At 41.2% G+C, this 26,761-nt stretch overlaps 1 protein-coding gene across 8 annotated transcripts in view; it reads left to right on the forward strand.

The window, feature by feature from the left end:
* Positions 1-1,542: 1,542 nt before the first annotated feature.
* Positions 1,543-26,761, forward strand: part of CNOT4 (CCR4-NOT transcription complex subunit 4) — a 57,999-nt gene continuing 32,780 nt past the window's right edge. For 4 of the 8 annotated variants that reach the window (XM_077339202.1, XM_077339204.1, XM_077339203.1 and 1 more), the window contains exons 1-6: positions 1,543-1,819; positions 16,261-16,525; positions 19,474-19,671; positions 20,494-20,580; positions 21,395-21,496; positions 21,725-21,850. In XM_077339202.1, the coding sequence (XP_077195317.1) occupies positions 16,352-16,525; positions 19,474-19,671; positions 20,494-20,580; positions 21,395-21,496; positions 21,725-21,850 (687 nt within the window). In that variant the 5' untranslated portion in view covers positions 1,543-1,819; positions 16,261-16,351. Of the gene's footprint in view, positions 1,820-3,237; positions 3,372-16,260; positions 16,526-19,473; positions 19,672-20,493; positions 20,581-21,394; positions 21,497-21,724; positions 21,851-26,761 lie in introns of all 8 variants that reach the window. The other 4 variants (XM_077339206.1, XM_077339207.1, XM_077339210.1 and 1 more) reach the window with 3 other exon arrangements.

A 26,761-nucleotide genomic window follows, 5' to 3' on the forward strand; every position in this document is an offset into this window, starting at 1 on the left:
TCCTCCCCCTGTTACTGCTGACTATATACCTAAAAGCATCAGGTTGGGCTAGAACGTACTCAAATCCCAATCTTTGTTCATTTTGAAGGCGCCACTGGACTTGAACTTTGTTCTATTGCTTCAGACTAGCATGACTACCCACCTGAATTGGCATTATCTTAGTTAACATTAATATCCATATGATCCTATGTAGAATTCTTCTATAGACTCAGAATTCCTCTATATTCTCCCCCCGTATACTCAATAAACTCAGACCAGAAAAATAAGCCATTCTGCTAAATGAGTTATTCTTACTCATAAACAAGATGAGATAAATCTGAGGGTGAAGAGCTGTTGTTCCTCTGCCAACAACCCTGCCACCATGATATGGCTGTTACTGACTGAGTGGTGTTTTCGCTGTGCATTTATTTGCCAATGCTGTGTGGTTGCTAGGAGTGTTATCCACCTGCTGGGAATGTTGTTCATCTACCAACACAGTGATGAATGTGGAGCTGTGTATTTGAGAATGGGCACTGCTGTTGCTGTACTCATTCTTATAACTTGATAGTGATTTTTGAGTTGCTGCTGTGCATAAGATACTATCTAGCTTTTACTGGTGTAAGCAGGAACATCTTGGAGCAACCATCCAACGTATTTTTCCAGCTCTCTGGTTTGGAATAGAAACTAGCTAGGGGGGATGCTATTTAAGTTTCAAATTATTGTTGAGCTAGAAAAATGAACAGGGATAATGGATTTGCCCTTTCATGCCACATTACCGAGTCTGTGTGGTATAGCAGTTAGAACAAGATCAGGGAGATCCAGGTTTGAATCCTAATTCTGCCATGAAAGCTTGCTTGGTGACTTGGGCCCCTCACATATTCTCAGCCTGACCAGCCTCACTGTGCTGTTGTTGCAAGGCGAGGTGAAGAGGGCACAATGCGGCAAGCCACTTTGAGTCCCCATTGGAGGGGATACAAATGAAGAAAATAAAGATATAAAACAAAAATTGTAAACTGTCCTGAGCTGCAAAGGTATAAACATGCCATAAAATATATAAAAATAAAAGGCAGCGAAATGCACAAGCATTATGTTTAAAAGTGATAAATAAAATAAAACCGGCTCCACACAATAACAAACAACGAGAAGAAAAATTGAAATATCACAATATATTATATTGAATATAATTTTGGGTCTCAAAGCAGGAGACTCCGATCGCGGAAGGGTGCTGAGGAACAGCGTATCCTACAGCCTCCATATGGCACTCTCTCTCTCACGCCCCTCGTCCCCTGCATTCCTTGAGACCAGCGGAATTCGTCGCACCCTTCCGATAAGGAGGAGGTATGCCACGAATACACCCCAGAAAGGGGCTTTGGAATACGCTATTGTTTCCGCGCCTTGTAACCCGGGGCGCGAAGCAGCCGCTGAGCCCTGTTGAACCTCTGAAGTGAAAAGCGCGCTCATTCCGCAGCCACGGTCCTTCCCATCGCACGACTACAATTCCCGTCATGCTCTCTCCACCGTCGCGCCCGACCTTTTCCTTCCACCCGCCCGCCTGGCCGTCCGTCGGGCCGTGCGCCTGCGCGTTGGAAGCAGCGTCCGGGGCAGGCAGGCAGTCTCTCCCGAATGTAAGATGGTGGCCGGTCTGGCAGCGGAGCGCGCAGAGCCTGGAGATTACCCGTCTCTCACCTAAAGGTCGTCGGTGGGGCTCCCCCCGGTCCCATCCGCGCTGCCCCAGAAGAGAGAGGGCGAGGAGAAGAGCGAGCGAGCGCGCCGGCCCCGAGAGCCCCGCCGCCCCCGTCACCAGACAGCCGGTCGCCGTGGAGCAGAGACGAGGAGGCGGGTGAGTGAGAGGCAGCAGCCATAGCAGGGGCTGGGGGAGCCGGGGCTGCCAGGCTACGAGAGAGCGGAGGCCTCGTGGGGAGCCTGCAGGCCTCGGGCCCCCCTTTCTCCGCCGGCCGCCGCAGCCCTCCGCTGGGCGCCGGGGCTCCCTCCGGCTGGAGGGCGGAAGGAAGGGACTCCGGCGAGCCGGGGCGGCTCCTCTGCCTGCAGCCGGGGCCCGCCAGCCCTTCCGCAGGGGCTTCTCGGGGGCTGCCTGCTCCTGGGGGTCTCGGCCGGGAAAAGGCTGTGGGGCCGTGTGGGATCCGGAGGCTGCGCCGAGACGTCTCCGGATGGGGGGCCGGCAGTGAGGAGGGGCGGAGGGCTGTGGTCCAGGAGCTCCGCATCCCCCTTGCGACCGGCGTGTGTGTCTGTCTGTGGAGTCGGTGAGAAGCAGCCGAACCTATTGCTGGAGGCTACGCTTCCTTCGTGGATTTCTCATAAGGGTTGCCTGGAAATGTTTCTCTTTCTCCCTCGGTACGCTGAAATGGGCGGAAAAAACACCACCAGGCTTGTTAAGATCAGCACGTGTGTTGGTGGGTGGCGATTAACTGTGTGTGTGTGTTCCCTTTGCGTTGTGCTGGGTAGGCCTTTTGGCTTTTCCTGGGATTTTTTACTTTCATGTATGCTGTATTTTAATGTCTCGAAAATGATTTATTTTGGGGGGGGGGGGTGGAAAGGTGCAGTTACAGAACTTTCCCCGTCTTCAGTGCTATGGGTTGTTTCCTTTTCCATGTGCAAATAAAATTGTTTGTCTCATTTGTCAGTTTTGTTTTTCCATGGTTTTCATAGCATATATATTTATAATGATACAGGTTTTTCAAGAGGGAGATTAATTCCAGGGAAGGACACATCCTGTGTCTGATGTAAGCTAGAAAAATACTGAAGCTAGTAAGTGGTGCCTGACAGCTATCTTGTATGTGCTTGGTATACTGACTGTATGCAAAACATGGAATTAAGCTCTATTGAAATGTTGATGACTCCAAAACGTTACTTGTGACCTCAGATTATGTGGATTTTAGTAGGAGTGGTGATATGCTTGTAGCTGTCCTTCTGTATTTACTTTTTTTAAACAGGTGATTTAAACTGAATTCTCAGTACTCTCATTAACATTACTTTGGTTATAGATATAGTGAAAACAAATTGGAATACTGAAATTATTTTTAACACAGTTTGAGTCCAGTGTCACCTTTAATAGCAACAAAGTTTTATTCAAGATACATTTTTGTGGACACGCACACTTCAGATACACTGAAACTGAAGTTATAAGTCCATAACTATATATAGGAGGTGAGCAACAAATCGTGTTTAATAGATGCAAGGACCAAACTGGAATAACAAGCTTGGTTTATATGGTGACCATTTGTTTGGGTTTAATTCCAGGGGAAAATATACTGAAGGAATAAATATATCAAAATCAGAAATAGATGGGCCCATGTATCCTTAATTGTGGAATGCTGAGAGTAATTAACTTACAGCCTGTTATGCTCCATCCATCCATTGAGAGAAGCATGGAGGTAATTTTACAGCACCCTTTTGTTTTCGGTGGGATGACTGGCTGTGCAATGTATATGTCCTCTGCTCCTAGACCAGAGAAATACATTCTAGTCTACCAATCCAAACTGCATTACATTCTACTATTAATTGCAATTACTGTTCCAGTGTACTGTTCTAAATAGTATAATGAGGATGTATAGCCCATCGGTGAAAATACTGATGTAAGGACTGAATGAAGATAGCTTATGTAGTGAGATAAGAAGCCAACATCCCTTTTAAATCCTGTGGATTTTAACAGAATTAGTGTTAAATGCTTTCTTGAAACTAATTTATGAAAGTTTTAAAATGTTTGATGGATGTAGGTATGCCATAGCTTATAGTTGACAGAATTTTAGTTTTAGGGAGTTATCTTGTTGTATCCAAATGCATTTTACCATATAGGTTTAATTATTCTGTTGATTTTCATCCCACAAACACGAATAATACATGTACCTCTTTAGAAACACTTGCCAGTTAGACTTGGCAGAAATACAAGCAAAGTTTGTTCTGAAAGAGAATGAATGGTCTTTGTGTGGTATGGGGGCACAAAGACTGGAAAGGCCTTCATAACGTTTGAGTATTGTTTTATTCTTGGCTACTTTTAGATAAAATGTTAAGTACTAAAAGCTTGTGTGCTCAGTTTTTTCATTTTGTATCTATATGGTCATGCCTTACAAGCACATTTAAGGTTCATTCAGTTTATATTTGCCTAACACTAAAATAGTTATGATTTTTGTCTACAGAATACATTTGTATACTACACTACTCCATTAATCCAATATAATATGATCCTTTTTAAGGTGCATGGCTGTTGAGATCTTATTTTAAAGCATGTAATGTGATTCATTTTTAGTTTAGCTCAAGAACAGAAATCCAGACTGGATGTATCTGCATTATATATATTGGGATGGGATGGGATGGAATTTGATGCATCTATGTTGAGAATTTAGTTTGAATGCAAGTTCTACAGCAGGTGAATAGTAGTAAAGGTAAAGGTAAAGGTATCCCCTGTGCAAGCACCAGGTCATGTCTGACCCTTGGGGTGAGGCCCACCAGGACAATTATAAATTGCTGTTCAAGCTTATTGAGGATATCCTTTTACTCAAATGTAGATTGACTGTCTTAAATCTGCCATTTTATTTTCATTTGAAAGTATGCAGCATCCTGTTAGAATAGAAACAGTTGTTTAGATCAGTGGTTCCCAACCTGCGGCCCGCGGCCCAGTGGCGGGCCGCGAAGGCCATGGCACCGGGCTGCGGTTGCCTCTCCCCGCCCCCCCGCAGTAAAAAACTTCCCAGGCCGCAAGCTTGCGGCCCGGGAAGCTTCTTACTGTGGGAGGGGGGGAGAGGGAATCAGGGCCGCGCATTGCGCACATGCGCCATGCACGGCCAAAATCACGCATGCGCGATGTGTGGGCGGGGCAGTTGCCCTGCCGGTCCCCAGCCTAAAAAAGGTTGGGGACCACTGGTTTAGATGGCAAAATAACATTTGGGAGATACATCATTTTTTCAGTATATATATTTGCTCTTCAGTTTATACATTTTTCCTGCCATCTCTCACCTGAATGTTTTCCTTCCAGTGTTCCCTTCCAGTTAGAAAAGGCTGGAAGGGAACACTTTACAATAGTATCTTCTTTAAACCTTCACTGTAAAATACCAAGTCAGCACTATGCAGCTCTTCCACTTCTGGATCTTTTAATTAGCACTGGGAAAATTCTTGAATTGTCAGCAGCCTTTTCTTTCTGGATCCATGAAGGCTTCTCAAGGAATGATGTGTTAAGTTCATTATCTCTTTTGGTTTATGAGGGAACTGAAGCATAAATGGTTTTTGTAGAAGTGTTAGAACCTCAAAGCAAGTAGTCCAGACAGCAGGGAAATAGGAAGTGAATCCTTTCTCTGTCACAGGAAGTGTCTTTATATATAATACACTGAGATGCCCAATTGTTATGGAATTGATGCTGAAGACAAATGAGAGGACTGGCAAATACTCCGAAAGATAGAGACAGAGTTCAACGACATCTGAACACAATGGAAAAATGGGCAAATGAAAACAAGATGCAATTTAATAAAGATAAGTGTAAAGTTCTGCATCTGGGTCAGAAAAATGAAAAGCATGCCTACTGGATGGGGTAACACTGTGTGTGAACGAGACCTTGGGGTACTTGTGGATTGTAAACTAAACATGAGCAGGCAGTGTGATGCAGCAGTAAAAAAGATGAATGCCATTTTGGGCTGTATCAACAAGGGGCATCACATCAAAATCACAAGATGTCATAGTCCCATTGTATACGGCACTGGTCAGACCACACCCGGAGTACTGTGTGCAGTTCTGGAGGCCTCACTTCAAGAAGGACATAGATAAAATTGAAAGGGTACAGAGGAGAGCGACAAAGATGATCTGGGACCAAGCCCTATGATGATAGGTTGAGGGACTTGGGAATGTTCAGCCTGGAGAAAAGGAGGTTGAGAGGGGACATGATAGCCCTCTTTAAGTATTTGAAAGGTTGTCACTTGGAGGAGGGCAGGATGTTGTTTCTGTTGGCTGCAGAGGAGAGGACACGCAGTAATGGGTTTAAACTACAAGTGCAATGATATAGGCTAGATATCAGGAAAAAAAATTTCACAGTCAGAGTAGTTCAGTGGAATAGGCTGCCTAAGGAGGTGGTGAACTCCCCTTCACTGGCAGTCTTCAAGCAAAGGTTGGATACACACTTTTCTTGGATACTTTAGGATTCTTAGGGCTGATCCTGCATTGAGCAGGGGGTTGGACTAGATGGCCTGTATGGCCCCTTCCAACTCTATGATTCTTTGATTCATTCACCTACAGGTATAGAACATGTCTATTTCCAAGCAAGAGGAACACTTTCAGAAAATGAGTGTCTTTTCTAGGAAATCCTATATACAACATAGTTCCCTAAAATTATATGTCAGGATTTGAGTTTGGAGAGGGGTGAAATTCCCATGCTGCTTAATTAGAAGAAATAATTGTCCTAAAACCACTCATCAGTCATATGGCTTTCTTATGTGGAACTTACTCAGAATGCTGTTTGAGTTGTGAAATACTAGAAATATTTCATCAGCTCTACAAATGTACTGCATGACTTTTCAAATAGTCTCTTAAATGTAACTTGTTTGTTAAGGACAGGTGATCCATTTACCCAGTGTTTACATCTGACTTGCAGCATAATCTCTAGTCTCAAACTGGGCTATCATCTTAGCTGTATGCTTCATGTGACAGCATATAACAGGAGAACTCTGCCAAAGCTTGTTGTTGTGTGCATCTTTTAAATGTCTTAAAGAACCATTTGGCTGTGACATAACTTTGTAAACTCATGCTTGAGATATGTAATTGAGAAGAATATACCTGAAAAACTGGAGTGTTAGTGTGACATATTCATGCCCTTAAAAGATGCAGTATTGCATGGATAGGTATGCAGGCTTCTCTGGGTAATTTCTCATCTCTTTGTTGAGTTACTTCCTTTATAGCCCACTTTCTCACTGGGATTCAAGGCAGTTTTCATCAGCCACATCTCAAAGGTAGAGAACATAGTATCCAACAACCTGTTTCTACTTGTGTAAGCAGCAACAGAATAAGTGTGTGTTTGTGTACTAGTAGTAATTTATATATATTAATAATGCAGTTAAACAGTACATTTTCAGAGTGGAATGTGGTAGGCGCTTCCAGTGGCACAAGAATTGTAACATGTCATTACTATCACTTGTGTAACAGCCTTTGCGTTAGTGGAATGCTACTTGTTTGGAGATGGACTTTGCTGACACATGATGCTGCCTTATACTGAATCAGATCCTTGGTCCATCAAAGTCAGCAGCAGCTTTCCAGGGTCTCAGACTGAGGCCCATCATATCATTTCCTGCCTGATACTTTCAACTGGATATATCAGGTATTGAAGCCTAGGGTTCATTCCAAATAGATGCTCTGCTGCTGAACTACAGTCCCTCCACTTCTTTGGATGTATATCACTGTCTCTAATTTAAAAGAATGTGGAGAGCCAGACTTGGAAATATTTTCACCTGAGACCTTGGAGAGGGTAGGTAACCAATGATCAAAGATAATGTTAGGCAGTTACATGAAATGCTTTGGCATCTGTGTTTAAAATATCACCCTTAATGGTTTGATGCTAAGGGGGACAGGTGCTTATTAACTGTCACGAGTTCTGGTATTTTGGATTTTCTGTTGGTTAGACTAGTGTCTTGGGTGCTAGATAGTTCTTGGAGGGATTAAATGTAGGCTTGAATAATATTTTTTCTGGTATAGTATAGTAGAAGACTCCTCATCTTGAGAAGTTAGGATACTGAATTAAAATATTTACGTTTAAGAGGCAATGGTAAAAGACATTGGTTTGAATTTGGAATCAGAGTTTGCTTAATGATTTAATAGAGGTATCTATTCTTATGTCAAAACTTGTATCAGTAAATGGGCTGTTGTCATACTTGCCTCTTAAAAAAATCAAAGGGACTGTTCTCTAGCTGAACCTCATAACAAGGTATGCTTTAATTCTGCCTGTCATTATTTTTTTTTAAGTAGGCCATCCATGAGAAGCGAGCTTTGCACTGAAAACCGCACTGAATCAAGGAAGTTGATTATCTAATGAGTTAAGATGTATGATGGGGTTCCCAGACAGTAAGTAGTGAGGCTAACTTTTAGAACCCTGTCCGTTTTGAGTTTATTTTTTATTAATTAAGGTTAGTTAGGACGTCAGTTATTCTTCTCCTGGCAGCTTTCCTGACTGCCAGAGCCTCATTTTCATTTTAGTGAATAAACTTTGTGTGTGTGTGTGTTAGTTTTTGCTGTACCCTGTCCATGGTACTGCAACTAAGGTGACTTGCTTCCATTCCAGTAAACTACAGATCACAAACCTTTGCCATCTGTATTTAATTTATTGGATTAATGCAGCAGCAGCTATTATACTGTTTGAGTGTATTAGAATATATTGGGTACTAGTGGTAAAACTGAATGATGGGCTTTAGGAAGCAAAGAAAAGGAGCTTCTACCAAAGCTTGAGGAAATGTCAACAAATGCATCGCTTTATATAATTCCTGTTCAGTTTATTTCTCGGTCTGTGCTCTATATAAGGGGGGGCACAAACTTGCATTAATTTAATCAGTCTTCATAGAAAAATATCCAGTTGATCATGTTGACATTCCAGTATGAATATGATATGATTGTCACTTATCTGCCAGTGTGGTGTTGCATTTATTCTCAGTTTGACATAATGTTGGTATTATAGACTTGGTTTATAGAGGTATGATAATGTTTATAATTGACTCACCTGTGCAAGACCATAGAGCTTAATGATCAAAAGCAGCTGAAGATATTTTGCTGTTGGCATTTTATCCTGCTAGCAAATTGATTAAGAGTTTACATGTTGGCAAGTTTTAAAGTGTTAGGTATTAAATTTAAAGGCATAAATAACATGAAAACAGGTTTTGTAAAGGACAGCCTTCTCTCTTAGACACCTGCCTATCAGTTAAGATTTTGGGCTGAAGCTATCTTTGTCTTTGGGGAAGGCACTGGCAAGCCACCCTGTATTGAGTCTGCCATGAAAATGCTAGAGGGCGTCACCCCAAGGGTCAGACATGACTCCGTGCTTGCACAGGGGATACCTTTACCTTTATCTTTGTCTTCCTCCATATAAGAACAACAACAAAAAAAAAGCTTTTGCAGTTGTGGCACCTCGGTTATGGAATGCTCTCCCCTCATCTATGTGGGGCCAAGCAAAATGAAGACCTAATTGTTTATCCAGCCTTTTTGAGTTTCTATTTTTGTTTTTTGGAAATCTGTTTTGTTCTTTTTGGAAATCATCTTTAGAGCTTGCATTGGCTGTGTGATAGCAATTGTATAGAGACTACTTAGTTGAATGTCCTGTGTTGGGATTGGCTTCTTTTATATTCAGAAAAATTTAACCTCTGCTATGTATTTTGCGAGTGGATTTATTTAAGCAGTTAATTGGACCATTTTTCCTTTTGCCTAATTCATGGAGTTGATTTGTACAGTTTTTGCTCCACCTGTTTTGTGTATGCAGTGCATTTTCCTAATGAAAATGTCTGCCTTAACATGTGTATACAAATAAACACTACTAGGGTCCCTTTTTAATGTCCAAAAACTGTACAGACCTGTTGGCTCAAAGCCCCCTGCCTGGATGAGGGCTCAGAACAGGAAGATGTAGTTGGGCAGACATGGTTGCACTCTGACAAGCAGGCTGGTGGATAAAGCTCAGCCAATCCACCACAGTGGAAGTATGTGGCTGCCACAGAGGTGAGCCCAGGGAGAAGGCACAGGTGAAGAAGGGGAAAACTTGGCCAACTTGGATGGATTTATGAGCCTTTGATGGTATGTTCATATTGCTCTAAAATGGCATCAGAATGTTATTGGTCAGAGAGTTACAAAGATGAAGAATCATATACAAGTTTAGGAAATCCTTAGTTGTTTTAGCTACATTGTGAGACCATTTGATTTTCCAGTGGGTAGGATTATGAACTCCCTACAATAACTCCACAGCCTTTCAAGGATTCCCAGCCCACAAACTGGGGAACACTGTACTAGTCTATCTTGGAAATCTTTTTTCTCTGCCCTCACCTGGTGTAGATAACAAATGCTTAAAACTTCATATTTGTTAAACATTTATATAATGGTTCATTTGACACATATGAGCATTACTGTGCCCTTCACAAAAACAACTAACTTCCCAGTACTCTGCTGTAGCTGGGTTATTATACATGATACATTTTGTGTGCATACAGTGGAAAATGTACTTTTGATTTGTGTAAGTGTGTATTGTATTTATTTATCCCTAACATTTCCCTGTCTTAGAAAAAGTAGATTTATACATCTTCAGGGTTTCTTAAATCTTTAAATCTCTATAGTCACACATACTAAGATGGAATCAGTTCCCCTATGTTTATTTTTTGCTGCCCTCAACCTTGGCTTCATGCATTACGATAACATAAAAAGATGGAAAAAAGAATGTGTGTGAAATGAGGGACTGTATCTTGAAGTTTGGATTGGAGGGGATATACTCTCCCATACCCATTTAGTGTGGGAGTTAACCTGGACTGCTTTGTGTAAAACCTTCAGTTTCTACCCCCGAGTCTCTAGCTTACAATTGCCACAATCCCTCTCTTGTGTGTCTACATGCAAGTCCACAACATCTTGTTGCTTGAAGCTTCGGAGTGGAGCAGAGGAGGAGCTGATGTTTCAGTTGTGTGAGCTGCTAATAGGCCATTTATGCACTGGAGGTTTCATGCCATGCTGTAGGCTAGAGTTTTAGTTGTGGCAGGTTGCCCCACCACTTTCTGCACCCACATGGGGGAGCATTTGGCCCTGGGCACCTCATCCGCCCCCGATTTGTGCTCCTGCACGGGAGCTGGGGCAGTGAAGCTCCCTGTGCATAAATGGTCATAGTGAAGTCTCTTGGATCAATGATACCATGTACTGTTAAAAAGTGGCACCCTTAGCTGATATAGTTCTGGAAAATGAAAAACTATATTCAGATTTAGAAACAGAAAAGAAGTTAAAATGAGTGTATGTTCTGATTATCTGTCAGTGTAACTCCCTGATGCTGGGGTAGGAATAGTCACCTAAGTTTCCATGCTGTATCTTTTATATTTTGATTTAGCCATCTTAACTGTTAAACTTTTCTAGTTCTTCAAAATTCGAGGCCAATGGTACCTTTAAGACCAACAAAGATTTATTCAAGGTGTGAGCTTTTGTGTGCACGCACACTTTCTCAGACAATGGAACAGGCATCATAAGAGTACAGACATAAGGACAAAGCTCTAGTTCTTCAGTCATGCATTCAGGAATTAGGGGTAATTTAAAAGGTAATTCATGGTGAATTTTCTTCTATGCTTAAGTGATATACTTCAGAAAATATTTTTATAGGGATAACTGTTGCAGAATATTTTACCCAACCTATGATGTTTGAACATTTCCCAAATCTCTTGCTTTCCTTAAAATATAGTCTCTTTTTCTTGAGTCTGTTTACCAGTTAGACTAGGATTATTCTGTTGCAAAGTATGTATTTGTCTAGATTAGCTATGGATTGTCTGCCTTCTGATTTTTTTTTTAGTTGAAAAGATGAAAGCTTATTATAGGATCCCTTTCATACCAAAAATAAGGCATACATTAAGGCTTTCTGTTAGTTATATTTTTAGTCTATACTACAAGAGATCTCTTAATATCTACAATGAGTTCATTGCAGATTCTTCAGTTCCCAGTACTTCTGAATGCAAGTGTGAGATCAGATGTGTAATTTAATATCTTTCTAGGGTTTTTCAATGTGAGGATTGAATTAGTAGCCTCTAATTTCATCATGTATGTTCACAAATGAAGAGTGATAGTTGTACCATGGATATCTCATTGTAGAACCTGTCTGGGATTATTGGCTTGAAATAATACTCCGTTTCATGAATAACAACTTTCACACCTGTAATTGCTTGTGCGTAGGCTACAACAGTCCAGCAGAAATGAGAATGGGTGAATATGATGTTGCTACTACTCCTAGGAAAAAAGAACCTGAGGAGAGGAAACTTAGCTGGAACACCTTGCTGAGGAAATATAGTTTAACCGTTATTAGGGTTCAATTGCTGTGCAGATTCTCATATGGCTTTTCTAAAGCAGACATATAGAGACTGTTTTACTTGAACACACATATCCTGGAGTTACATATTGTGATTCTCATTAGGAAAAATTACCTATTGGTATGAGAAACATCTGGGGAAAGTTTTCCAGAAGTGTTCATATGGTAGGTGTATCCTCAAGGGGTAATTATAGAGTAAACAATCTGGGTTACACTGTGGTTAGTTCATGCTTTGTTACTTGCGCAAATGAATCATTAAACTCTCTACCCAGATGGTGCATCTTCAGTATACAGATTTTTAGAAGGTGGTAGTTGGTCACTTAAGGAGCAGAAAGCATACCTTTTTAAAGTAAGTTCAAAATATTTCAAAAATATTTAGATACTCTCCCAAGTGTGGCCCCCATCTGTGGATACTTTAATCCATGGGTTGGGTCCACATTTGCACTAAACAGATTTTTCTGCAAACTCGGGTGACACCCCCCCCAATTTTGCAGAAAATTCTGGTTAACCCCCCCCCCCCCTCATGTATTTTTAAAATCTCACTTCCATTAAATTCACACCTACCTCCCGGAGTTGTTGTTGGAGCCCAAAAATTACTGGATCCATCGTTGGCAGTGGCACAACCCACAAATCACCCTGGCAAGAAGGTTTGAGAGAATCCCCCCATGGGTATTATGGGCCCACAGTTGAATTGTACTATTGTTCACGCTTAAAATAGTTGTTGACTCACTGTCGGTGACAGCCTTTTACAATGTTTTTACCATTGAGTAGCCCCTGAAATATTCTTCAGGCTTTGCATAACCCTAGAAGTAATGTCAGCAGGCCCACCTCCCGTAAGTGATATGTCACTTCTTTCTTTTATATTCGTATAATAGAATTTAACAGGATTGTTAAAACATGGGCCTTGCTCAGGTCTGCTACTACAACCTGGGTTTCTGTTATGGTAGCAAGTCGGAGCTAAGCCCCACTTCCCTCTCAAGCCCCAAAGCAGCCCAGTGGCCTGCTCTGTCCACCACCAGGACAAAAATCCAGGCTACTGCCACTGTGGCAGGTGTATTCAAGGCCCATGTTCCCACCCACCCCAAGCTCTGGGCCAGTGTAGTCCCCCTATCCCACCTAGCCACCCAGAGTTTGTTTGTTTAAACAACCCCAAGCAGCCCCAGGAAGACTCACAATGCTACCACCAGCAGGTCAACCTCTGGAGCCTTGGCCAGCAAAGGTTTGTATGGCTTGGGGTCTTCCCATTTCAACAAATTATACAGACTAGCAGTGTTATAATTATTTCATAACACTGTAACCCTAAAAGTCTGAGCTAAAGATATACAGAATCATGGGGAATAGGCATAATTAGTGGAAGTGTCTATGCCGGGGTGGATGCGGGGGAAAGAGAATAATTAAGCCAGATACCTCTTTTAAAGCAAGGCTCAGTTCTTGCTGGAATTTCTATTCCTCCATCTTAATATTAAATTTTAATTTGAAACTAGTCTGGCATGTTACTGGTGGTAATCCTTCTCAGTTGAGGACATTAAATTTTGTGGACTCAGGAAGTCCATAGTTGCTCAGAAAACTACAGTTTAAGAGTCCCCATGCACCAGTGAAATTGTAATACTTTATTTCTCAGGACTTCATAAAACATACCTGCAGAATATAATAGGATCTCTTTTTCTTTGTGTGTTTGAATAAAATAATTAAGTACTTGACTTTGATTATTTTTTAAAACATGTTCATTTTCATGGAAACTGCATATTTAATAACTGTATAGGTTTTATGATTGTGCTTTGTTGCCATTCATGAAGAGGTGCTGTTTGTTGTTACTGCTGAGTCAATGAAATTTGTAATAGAAGATGCTTGCTATGTAGGAGGTTACTTAATTTGGTGCCAAAAATAGTCTTCAGAGAGTAAACTGAGGGAAGTCCTGATGAAGTCTCTGGTTTCATTCAGAAGAGATCATGGGCACATTAGGAGTATTATATAGGTCTGAAAACTGTGTTCAGAAGTGTTGGTAGTCAAAACACGCATTCTGTAGTGACAACTAGGTGTAGTGGGACTTAGTGGGTTTCAGATTTCTATAACCTTCTGTGAGCTGAATGCATTTTCAATTTGCGGCTTTTGGATAATCAGTAGAGTTTAGTAGACAAACTGTTGTGTGAGGAGACCTGGGTTCATATCCCTGCATATCTCAGTGAAACTTGCTATGGGACCCTGATCCAATGATTCCTACTTTAGCCTTCAAAGAATAGTTGTGATAAACTCCCATACAAGTTACCTTGAGTTCCTTAGAAGAAAGAAAGTATATAAATGTGTGAAAGTAATGTTAGAGTATATTCCTCTGTCTTTAATATTAACAAAAATTTTTAGTAAATATTTTCACTTTTGAGTAAGTTCAGATGCTTTTTATACAAATGAATGTAATATTATGCATGCAGTATAATTCTTACAAAATGAATTCAGTGAATATTCTTATACATGCTTGCAGTTATCGCTATCACATCTGTATTTATCTTGTGCCCAGCACAATATTTAGCAAACTGGAGACAACAGGAATTAATCATCTTTTGAGGGTGTTCATCTTATGTGGCACTTGGAAAAAAAGGGGATTGTCAGTTTGTTCCCATATTGTAATGGGTTTTATGTTAATCAGCTATATGGGACATCCAAGCTATAGTTTCAGCCGTGTCTTGTGCAATATTGTGGAGCATGTTCAGGTTATTATCTTATATTTAATGCTAATATCTCCCTACTTTTGTGTGACAGAAATGTTGTTCACAGTCGATCCCATTTTTACTGGTGATGTCTGGTACTTTAGTAGAAACTGTGTGTGTGCTCAAAACTCCCTATTGTGGAATCACTGTTTGAAGAGACATACCATTGCAGAGTGTTCTGTACCCAATAGCTGTAGTTAGATCTATGTAAAAGACTCTTATGGTTGAAGACATTTGGAAATTAGTTGTCAGGTTGCAACCTGCTTAGTTCATTACATTACTCAGTGAAGCTAACAGAAGATGATAGAAAAGACAGCAATAATCATACTGATTATAGCAGGGGTAGTCAACCTGTGATCCTCCAGATGTCCATGGACTACAATTCCCATGACCCCTGACAGTGTTTGCTGGCAGGGGCTCATGGGAATTGTAGTCCATGGACATCTGGAGAACCACTGGTCGACTACCCCTGGATTATAGTATTGTCATTCTGAAGCCGTTCACTAACTTCAAATGGGAAGTACTTCAAATGTTGGACTTTTAAAGTGACACCTTTACATAGACCATAGTTGATTGAGGTATTGAGTCCAGAACAAGAGTAACCTTTGGCACTATAACTTTGATGCTTATGACAAAACTACATATTGCAATTTACATATGATACAAAGCCCCTCCAATAGAGGATAGTGCCTAGCAGACATGCTTGGAATGGAGTATTGATAACTTGAATATCTTTGGGTAGAGTACATGGAGGGATCATTTCTACTTATTACATACTAGCTTGAAAGCCCGTTCATAAGAATAGGCTTTGAAAGGGTCCACTTCTCCGTGAGGCCCCGGGTGTGCTTTCCAGGCCTTAGGGAAGTGCCCCCCCTCCGCGGCTGGGCCTCTCACCTGGGGCTCTGCAAGTGGAGCGGCAGAGTCACAGATGTGCCTGGCTCTAACAGCCAGGCACGTCGGTGAGGCAAGGGGTGAAGGCTTGGTGAGGTAGGGCGGGAGCTGTACGGGCAGGGCCAAATAGCCTTTTCCATTTCATTTCAAAGTGTGCGCATCTCTATACTGAAGGTGGTTGTGAGGGGGGTGAAGCCCCCCCCCAGCTTCAGCTTAGAAATTGTTCTGCTGACTGTGTGTGTTCATATCTGTTAACCATGTTTGTGGAAAGCAAATGAAGGGACAACTACAGTATGTCCTGGGTATGCTGCCTTCATGCTGTTTTTCACAGATCAGGACAAGTTTGAAGAGAAACTTCTTCAATAATTGTGTATTGGAATGTGAAATAACTTAAGCCAGTGGCAGAATGACAATGGAAAAACCATATGTTCCTGTGCAACTCTATTTTACATTTCCTTGTGGGTGGGAGACTTCTACACAATTTGTGTGGAGGTGTAGGGCAACAGGACAAACAATGGATTTCTTCAGTGGCTTCTAATAGAAAGTGTGCAGTGATCTATGTATTTTGTAATCTAAATGATTACTGTTGTAACTTAAGAACTGCTTCAGAAAAATCAAAGCAGTTAAATTCTAAAGCACCCTTTAATGCTAATTTACTTATCTTTTTTTTCTTTGCAGATCTTCAAGCTTCATCATTTTAGTTTTCTGTGCTGACCTTATTCCTCCCTTAAGTTATTATATACTTTTTTGCTGCTGTGGGGAAACAAAGATGTCTCGCAGCCCAGATGCAAAGGAAGACCCTGTGGAATGCCCCCTTTGCATGGAGCCTCTGGAGATCGATGACATAAACTTCTTTCCTTGCACCTGTGGTTACCAGATCTGTCGCTTCTGTTGGCATCGGATTCGCACTGATGAGAATGGGCTCTGTCCTGCTTGCAGAAAGGTATGTCTTTGAAAACAGAATGAATTTGATTGTGTTATTTCCAGCTGTGTTGTAGTTTCAGCTTTATAACCCCTTAGTCTCTTAGCAAATCTGAAAGTTATCAGGAGGGAATATGACTCTTGTTTGGTAAGACCTGCACACTGTTCAAGGTAGGGAGTGCTACACTTCTACAGCAATTTGGGCAAAGTTTCCAGTGTTACAAATTGCCATGAAGCAGTACCACTGTGGGTACTGGTAAATACTTTTAGGATTCCATTGTCATGTGGCAGAGTTTAAAGGTTCAGAGTTGAATGATGCCTCTCACTTTCCTTTGAAAGTGCTTCATTTTTCCTTGTGAATTTGAGTGTACTGCTTTCTCTGGCAGTGATATTTAGTATGCTGTAATTGGTGTATTATGGAAGAGTGGTAGGCTTGATAATAGTAATCCTTGGTGGATGTCCAAGCCCTGACTGTTAGGTATGGTAAAGAAATCTGGTTCATGTTGAGTATGTAACTCGCAGATATACTGTTGACTTTAATTTTTTCCGAGGTAGTCATTAACTAGGAAAACCTGTGTTGGTTTAGGATAAAGCATGAACTAAACACTATAACTAAGATAATGCACAGTAAAGAGAATATCTGGTTTTGTGGCCTTGTGGCAATATTAATGGAATTGGTAATAGAAGAACTATTAATAGCATTTCATGCTGATTCAAAATGGAAATAGAGATTCCTGCATGTGCTTGTGGCTACACTTGGTAGAAGAGCCCCTTGTCCTGCAGATACATCACTGCTGCATAGAAGACAGTACAGCGCGAAATCAGGAATATACATAGAAATCATAAACTCAGATTATAGCAGTTTGGCTAATACCAAAACATTTTTAGGGACTCTTAAAAGTTCTTCTGAACATAATCATTTTGCCTACCCTCTTAAGAATAGACAGTGAGGGGGGACAACTGCTGTACCTCCACCTCGTACTTGCTTAAAATGCTGGATCAATTACAGAGTATGCTGTGGAGTAGGCCAGTGGTATATGCAACTAAATGAAGGGACTGCTGGACAGCTGTGGTGAGAGGAACATGAGTTATACATGGGCAAATTTTTCTGGAATGAGAATGGAAGATTCTATAAATGTGTCTGTAGTCAATTTTTCTATTTCAGTGTGAATCAGTTATAAACCCATAATGTTTGGATGCTTTCCTTACTGTTTAAACAATAGAATTGGAGATGGGGGACTAAAAAAATAGACCCCCATCATTCCTGATGAATACACGATATACAAAGTGGTCCAGGATTAGTAGAAAAGCTGGGTACATGTACATTTTCTGAGCACTAAATTTCATAACACACTCTATGTAGAGCTAACCTTAAAGGTAACTATGAAACCTGAATTGGTACCAAATTCATTAAGTAATGATGTAAATTGTTTTAATCACTTCACCTATTCTGAAAGGTGTACATTCCTTTCAGGCACAATTTAAGGCCCTGGTTTTGACCTATAAAGCCCTTCACAGCCTGGGGCAGTTATACCCCGTGTAGAAAATAATGATAACCAAACTTACCAGTTAAGTTGATCTTTCTATTAACCTAGCTGTTAACTGTTCGTTGTGTGAAACCTCAGAACAATATGTTACCACGGATGTGGAGTGGGAAATTTTCCATGGCTACAAAAGTCAGGAATGGGAAAGCACTCCAGTTAATTCCACATATCAGCCATCGATGAATGAAAGTGTCAACAGACTTCTCAAGGTCACTTCATTCACAGATGCAAAACTGGATTCCTTGATTTTCTTATTGAAAGTCATGGCTTCAGCAGCAGCAGCAGCCAGAAGAATATTATGATTACATACGTGGCAAGAAGATTAACATTCCAAGACCATAGTGTTGCTTTACCAGTTCCAAGGAAGCAGTTTGGTGATACACTCAACAGGACTTTGGTGAAGACTAGAGATAAGAAAAAGATCACCCCAGAAACTTAAAAATGCAATGATCAAAGACCTTTTGGAAATTTTACCTTTTGTGCCCAACATATACACTCTAGATTTAAACAAGAGAGTTTGCTGGCAGGGGCTCATGGGAATTGTAGTCCATGGACATCTGGAGGACCACAGGTTGACTACCCCTGCTCTATACCACTGGTTTCCTGATCACCATTCCAGACAAATAGGTCTGAATAAATTCAGTTTCCCATATAATTTAAAATAGAAACTGAAGTGGTAAAGTAGAATTCTAAAGTCTAGGATGAAGTTAATAATGAATTACTCATAAATGCTTATGCCCCCCGCAGGACTCTCTGCTCTGCGGGTATGAACCTACTGACAGTTCGCCTGGCCTCGACCAGGGCCAGGGCCTTTTCAGTCCTGGCCCCAACCTGGTGGAATGAGCTCCCGGAGGATCTAAGTACCCTGCCGGAATTACCATCCTTCCACAGGGCCTGTAAAACAGAGCTCTTCCGCTAGGCGTATGGTTGAGGCCAGGGCAGAGCTTGGGTTCCATCTAAGATCTCTATTCCATTGGCTAGCTTTTCTCTCCTCTCTCTCTTACGGAACCAACATTTGACCTCTCTCTGAACAAGCGGGGAGAGTCACAGAATAGAATGCCATCTTTCTTAGTGTGATAATGGGTCTCATGGGGTTTTATGTGATTTTATTGTGATTTTATTATTTTACTGTGAACCGCTGTGAGACCTTTTGGCAAACGGCGGTATACAAATCTAACTATAAATAAATAAATAAAAATAAGGGGAAGTAATTATTACTGAATACTGAAAAAAATTGTGTAGATTGACATTGGTGACTTTGGTTTAGGGAGTTATTAATTAAAGATACCAAGTTAGGATTTTAATTTTTCCTGCGTTTAGAAAAATGTTTTTCCCAGGTCAACAAAATAAAAATGGTGTTTATGTAAATCCCATCTTTGTTTCTTGGAAATTTATCAGATTTAATCTTCCCCCCCCAAAAAATTAGCCATATCCAGAAGATCCAGCAGTGTACAAACCACTCTCTCAAGAAGAACTGCAAAGGATAAAAAATGAAAAGAAACAGAAGCAAAATGAGCGGAAACAGAAGATATCAGAAAATCGCAAACACCTGGCCAGTGTACGGGTTGTACAGAAGAATCTTGTCTTTGTCGTAGGGTTGTCCCAGCGTCTAGCAGATCCAGAGGTAAGCAGCTATTGGAATCTTCCTCTTACTATGCCATTAAAGGTTTATTGATATTGAATCCTCCTCTTTGTGAACAACAAATGTGATCTAACCTGAGCTTGCTGTAGTTCTCACAGCTGCCAAATTAAGTCATGTGAAGATTGTTTTTTCTGTTTGCAGTCATTCAGTATTTGTTTATCCTTTGGTTTACCTGAACAGTTCTAGCACTGCTTCATCAAAGTATTTGATTTCTTTGATGCACCTGGTTTATGTATAGCAGTTGTGTGTATAGTCATGTATTATTTCTTATGAAGCAAGTGGCTATGGAACTACTGCCTTTATTTCCAGACTTTAAAAGGAAGAAGTACTGTATCTGTCTTTAAATGTAGCTAATGTTGGAAAGGAATAGTGTTGGAATATGTATTCAGCTTGTTGACAAAACTTGTGATCCAAGTAGAGAAGTAAATCAGAATCAATCTCTGCTAATGGAAAGCACTTTGATCACTAGAATGTGACTTCTGCACTTCCTGCCACCGCCCATAATGGTTTCCAAATAGCATATCTTGAAGGATTGGGGGGGGGGGGTGTCTCCAGAAACAGCTTGAAGGTGGAAGTCAGTAATAGGAGAGGGAAAATCTAAAAAATTTAGCAGAAATGTTTTGATTCAAACTGTCTTCTTCTTAAATTGGCCAAGACAGGATCTAGCTGGCTTCTCCAGTATTGTTTAGAAGTGTTTTCTTCATTAGCTTCATTCAAAACCATTAAATAGTTTTAATTTTTACATAATGATGCACGTTCCCTCTGAGTAGCTTGTTAATCTTGTGTTAATTTTTTACCAACCAGGTTTTGAAAAGGCCAGAATATTTTGGGAAATTTGGTAAAATACACAAAGTTGTCATCAACAACAGCACATCGTATGCAGGCTCACAGGTGAGATAGTGACTTTGTCCACATCCTAACCAAGAGAGAAACGTTTTCAATGGAAAGTAAGCAGCTAAATTTTGATGCACAAGAGCATTCCAGTTAATACCATGACAAGACTTTGTTTCATTCTTAAGGGATACTAGCCTTATGCAACCCAGAATACTCATCAATAAAATAAGAAGCTAAATTGTGCAACTACAGTACAATCAATTAAAAACAATCAAGTAACAGTCTAGTTTTTGTAAACTATAAGCCCCTGTAGCCTCAACCAGATGACGTTTTTTTTACCTCTTTTCCTTTGTTTCTTTTTCTACTTACTGCTTATTGCTCATTCTGTGACTAGTTCCACAGAACCCCTTCCAGACTTTCTTTTGCGACTTCCCAACCATGCCATGCATCCTCCCTCTGAGTAAACCTTCAATAATGAATTGTCTTCCTGATCATGGGCTATGGATGATGACAGGAGCTACCTTTTTGCCACCTCCTTAGCTATTTTCCACTTGATTCTCCTTGCTATTCTCTTCCTTTTCCTCCTTCCCTCATCTTTGAGGATTTTGGCAGGAGTGGAATATCTCAACACATATTTTGCTAGGAATCCTTTATCAGCAGACCTTGGTTCTGAAGCAAAGTCCTCTACTGTTGTATTTTATCTTTTGTGTGCCTATAGGGTGGAGGAAATCTGTTCAAAGGCAGGATGAAAGTAATTTAAACAAGACAGATAGTCTTGGTTCAGCAAGATGAAGAAGATTGGTTCTTATATGCCGCTTATAGCTAAGTGTATGTGACTGTCTGTAACTAAAATAGTTTTTTTTAATTCTAGGGTCCAAGTGCAAGTGCATATGTAACCTACATCCGGTCAGAAGATGCACTCAGAGCCATACAGTGTGTCAATAATGTAGTGGTAGATGGAAGAACACTTAAGGTAGTATTGCTTTATGTACATTTTGCTAACCTTTTCCAGAATACAAGGGCAGTGTTCTTATTAGAATTCATGAATGTGCTGCGTGTACTAATAGTTCCATGCTGTAACAAGTGTGCATTTCATATAGCAAATCTGGTATATGTAATTAAGACAGCTATGAAACCGATTTGTTTCTGTAAGATGTAATTTGCTATCCTTTATAGTCATTGATGCTTTCTTTTTAACCAGGCATCTTTAGGTACCACAAAATACTGCAGTTACTTTCTGAAGAATATGCAGTGTCCAAAGCCAGACTGTATGTATCTACATGAACTAGGGGATGAAGCAGCTAGTTTCACAAAAGAGGAGATGCAGGTAAGTGTTTGGTAATACATACTACATATTAATTTATTTTCAAATCGTTGATCAGTTATCTAGTGTAAGAAAAGCCATGAAAAAAGACCTATGATTTTGGGGGGTGAGTTTCAAGTTTTTCAGCCCATGTGATTCTTAGAATCATAGAGTTGGAAGAGCCATACAGATCATCTAGTCCAACCCCCTGCTCTACGCAGGATCAGCCCTAAGCATCCTAAAGTATCCAAGAAAAGTGTGTATCCAACCTTTGCTTGAAGACTGCCAGTGAGGGGGAGCTCACCACCTCCTTAGGCAGCCTATTCCCCTGCTGAACTACTCTGACTGTGAAATCTTTTTTCCTGATATCAAGCCTATATTGTTGTACTTGTAGTTTAAACCCATTACTGCGTGTCTTCTCCTCTGCAGCCAACGGAAACAGCATCCTGCCCTCCTCCAAGTGACAACCTTTCAAATACTTAAAGAGGGCTATCATGTCCCCTCTCAACCTCCTTTTCTCCAGGCTGAACATTCCCAAGTCCCTCAACCTATCTTCATAGGGCTTGGTCCCTTGGCCCCAGATCATCTTCGTCACTCTCCTCTGTACCCTTTCAATTTTATCTCCGTCCTTCTTGAAGTGAGGCCCCCAGAACTGCACACAATACTCCAGGTGTGGTCTGACCAGTGCTGTATACAATGGGACTATGACATCTTGTGATTTTGATGTGATGCCTCTGTTGATACAGCCCAAAATGGCATTTGCCTTTTTTACCGCTGCATCACACTGCCTGCTCATGTTTAGTTTACAATCCACAAGTATCCCAAGTTCTCGTTCACACACAGTGTTACCCCATCCAGTAGGCATGCTTTTCATTTTTCTGACCCAGATGCAGAACTTTACACTAATCTTTATTAAATTGCATCTTGTTCTCATTTGCCCATTTTTCCATTGTGTTCAGATCTCTTTGAACTCTGTCTCTATCTTCCGAAGTATTTGCCAGTCCTTCCAATTTGGTATCATCTGCAAACTTGATGAGTAGTCCCTCCACCCCCTCATCTAGATCATTAATAAATATGTTAAAAAGTACCGGGCCGAGCACTGAGCCCTGAGGTACCCCGCTACTCACCTCCCTCCAGTCTGATGAAACACCATTGACAACGACTCTGAGTGCGGTTCTCTAACCAATTCCCTATCCACCTAACTATCTGAAAATCCAGATTGCAGTCCTTCAATTTATCCACCAGAACATCATGGGGAACCTTATCAAAAGCTTTACTAAAATCTAAGTAAACGACATCAACTGAATTGCCACGATCCAGCAAACCTGTTCCTTGGTCAAAAAAGGAAACCATAACATTCTTCATATGTTAAACTGAATCTGGGCCACTAGGACCACTAAGGTCCAAATCTCTCCTGGACTTTGGATAAACAATTATTTCAGTCTTCTTGTCCTTTCACGCTCTTCCCTATCTGTAAAAAGACATTGATGGCAGTGTTTTGAGCAGTTTTCCCCACGAGAAGTAAAATCTTACTCCTGTAAGGTCATATTTAAGATACCTTTGACACAAAAGCATCATATTAACCCAGTTTTATAAACGACATCACATATATATGGTGAATCTTTCTGCTTACCACAAATACTCATTGACCAGGATCCAAAGAATTGCACAGCTAATTAACTATACCCAAGGGAAGATTCAGTTTCTGCTTCTGAAGAATAAAAGCTTTTCATACTATATAGGAGACTTAATAAAACCTCTGTTATTATTTGTGACATGGCATGGATTCTAATATTCAAAAAAGTCAAAAATAAAAAACTTGAGCACCATTAAAGTATCTTGTGGATCCCAAGTTTTATTTGGTAACAAATGTAGTAAATTCCCTAATGTTGTGGTTTTATTTAGTTCAAAATTTCTCTTACTGGCATTGCTCCTGAATTGATATGCAGTATAGAAAAAAATTAAAGATACATAAAAATATTCAGCTGGTCTCAGCTGCTTCAGTTTTAAATAAAAAAAGAAAACTCTAACATTTATTTGTATTTATTTGACTTCTATACCAGCCCATCCAGCAAGCTGGCTCAGGGCAGTGTACAATATACAGATTTAGTACAGTAAGTTAAAACAAATAACATTTAAGCTTAAAATTAATTTAGAAAGTCATTGACACTTAAAGGTAAAAATCAGCAGTGGCATTTCATCCCTCACAGCAGGCAAGAGTCTGACAATAATTTGAGGCCTCTCCCACTCTGTGTTGGTAACTAGTAGGGTGGGGATAGGTAGATGTTATTTAGCTCTGGCCCCAACCAAAAGCCGACAGAAGAGCTCTGTTTTACAAGCCTTTTGGAACTGTACTAGTTCCAACAGGACTCAGGAGCTCATGCCATCAGATAGGGGCAAGGATGGAAAATGCTCAGGTCCCAGTTGAATCCAAATGTACCTCTTTGGAGCCAGGACCACCAACTGGATGGTGTTCATGCAACGGAGTACTCTTTAGGGGGTGTAGAGAGGCGGTCTCTCAAATATGCAGGACTTGGGCTGCAAATGGCTTTTATGGGTAAGTACCAATACAATATGAGCCTCATGGCGCAGAGTGGGAAGTGGCTGAAAGGCTGTCTGAAAGCTATGCCCATGAGGTTGAGAGTTTGATCCCAGCAGCTGGCTCAAGGTTGACTCAGCCTTCCATCCTTCTGAGGTTGGTAAAATGAGTACCCAGCTGGCTGGGGGGTAAATGGTAATGACTGGGGAAGGCACTGGCAAGGCCACCCTGTATTGAGTCTGCCATGAAAACCCTGGAGGGCGTCACCCCAAGGGTCAGACATGACTCAGTGCTTGCACAGGGAGTATCTTTACCTTTACCAATACCTTAAACTTAATCCGGAATTCAGGTAATGGAAACTCAATTTAATATGCATGGAAATGAGTAACCATAGGAATAATTTGGTTTGGTCGCCAATGTATTTTTTACTCTGTCTTTCAGGAACTTATTTAGGAAACAACAAAATTTGATTCCAGTAGCACCTTTAAGACCAACAAAGATTTATTCAAAGCATGAGCTTTCAAGTGGATGCACTCTTCCTTAGACAAAATGCTCTCTGACCTCAATGCCTGCTTGGCATCTTGAGTGTTCAGTTTTGACTATAAAGCCTATTGTGCCCCTTAATCAGCACCTGATCTAAAGGACAGCCTAAGAATTACAATCTTTGACTTTATCAGATCCACAAATGTCTCCCAAACATTACAGTACGAACTGAGGAATGCAGAGCCACTTTTTAGTACTGGTCCTTTTATTGAGTACTTTTCCATACTTAGTACGTTTTTATATTTTAGTACTATTCCTTTTTCAGTCTCTTTTCAGTACTAATCCTTTAGTTTGGTATTGTCATCCATTCAGTCATGTCTAGCTCTTGGGAATCCCATGGCACAGTCCTTTAATTTAGAGGTGGCTTATACTGTCCTACATTGGCCACAACTTTCAGCTTCTCTTCCAATACCTTTGAAAAGTGCTGCGCCAACTGACTTGGTTTCATCACAAGGTCTGGCTCAGTCCCTGTTTGTGTTACAGCTCCTTGAATGCAGTTCTCTATTGGTTGCAGATTCCTTTCCCTATCATTAGCACCACTTCAGACATTTGGATTATAGATCGGGATCCGAAGTGGCGATGGTTTAGAGCAGGGCTAGTTAAGCTGGGGTCCTCCAGATGTCCGTGGACTACAATTCCCATGAGCCCCAGCTAGCAAACGCTGGCAGGGGCTCATGGGAATTGTAGTCCATGGACATCTGGAGGGCCGCAATTTGACCACCCCTGGTTTAGAGGTATTAAACACTCAAGTTCCTACTCTCCATACTTAAAGAATCAATGACCTCCAGCAGCAGTCAGACCCTGCAAACCACTGTTGTTTACAAGTTATGATATTACTGCAGGTATAGGCCTGAGTGTGTAGATTGCAGCCAGAGATGTTACAACTAAATACTGCTTGAATGGACATGGTGTACATTGTCTAGAAATTTTACACTCAGTCAGTGAATCTGTAGCTATTATTCTAAATGCTGACATTTCTGCACTTGTAATCCATGTCACCAGTATGATCAATATGCAGATATCTTAACAGAGGTTAGAAGGGGTTCAAATATAGCCGAATCTCATATCTCTTCTCTTGTCCCACCTCACGACGAAGCATTGAGAACATCTTATAGAATGCACGTGAAAGGCTATGAGATGGTGGTGAAGTCAGTAAAACGTAACTTTTATTCAACTTCTATTGGATTCTCATCCAGCACAGTTCTTTAGGATAGTTCATTTACTCACTGCCCTAGAGGAAGTGCACCAAAACAATAGTTAATCAGAAATCAACTGTGAGGCACTTACGAGCTACTTCATGGATAAAATTTCAACACTCAGCTGTGACCTCCCTCCAATCTTGGATACAGAAAGCGAACTAGAGGCCCCTTGGTCAGGTTGCTAACCACAGCATGGCTGACCACTTATCCATTAGACCCCTGCCCACTGATCGACAATCCTCTGGCATCCAACACTGACCATGGCTTCTTCTCTTCCTTTTATCCTTCCCTTGCTTCCAGGTTCCGCTTGTGCTATCCCCGCCCCTGAGCCTTTAGCACCTTTGGGGTTGGTGTCTTTCTGGCATCCCAATGGGCTGGGCATACAGTCCGTGCTGGTGCTTCCTGGGCTGGCCAGCTGGCATTGCCCGGTGGGTCTGGGGAGGTGTGCCGCTGCTTCCCAGTTGGTCCTGGGGGCCAGCTCAGCCCCTGCGGCTCATCATGTAGTCTTGGTGGTGACTCACTGGCAGTGGGCTGCGACTCCCTTGGCTCTTTCAGCCCCCAGGAGCTTGTGCAGGCAGGGCCTGCCTGCTCTGGTCTGACATTCAGGTGGGTTGGGGCCCCCGGGGATGTTGGCAGTGGTGATGTGGCAGTGGT

The sequence above is a fragment of the Paroedura picta genome, chromosome 5 (genome assembly GCF_049243985.1).
Source record: "Paroedura picta isolate Pp20150507F chromosome 5, Ppicta_v3.0, whole genome shotgun sequence".
Lineage (NCBI taxonomy): Eukaryota > Metazoa > Chordata > Lepidosauria > Squamata > Gekkonidae > Paroedura > Paroedura picta.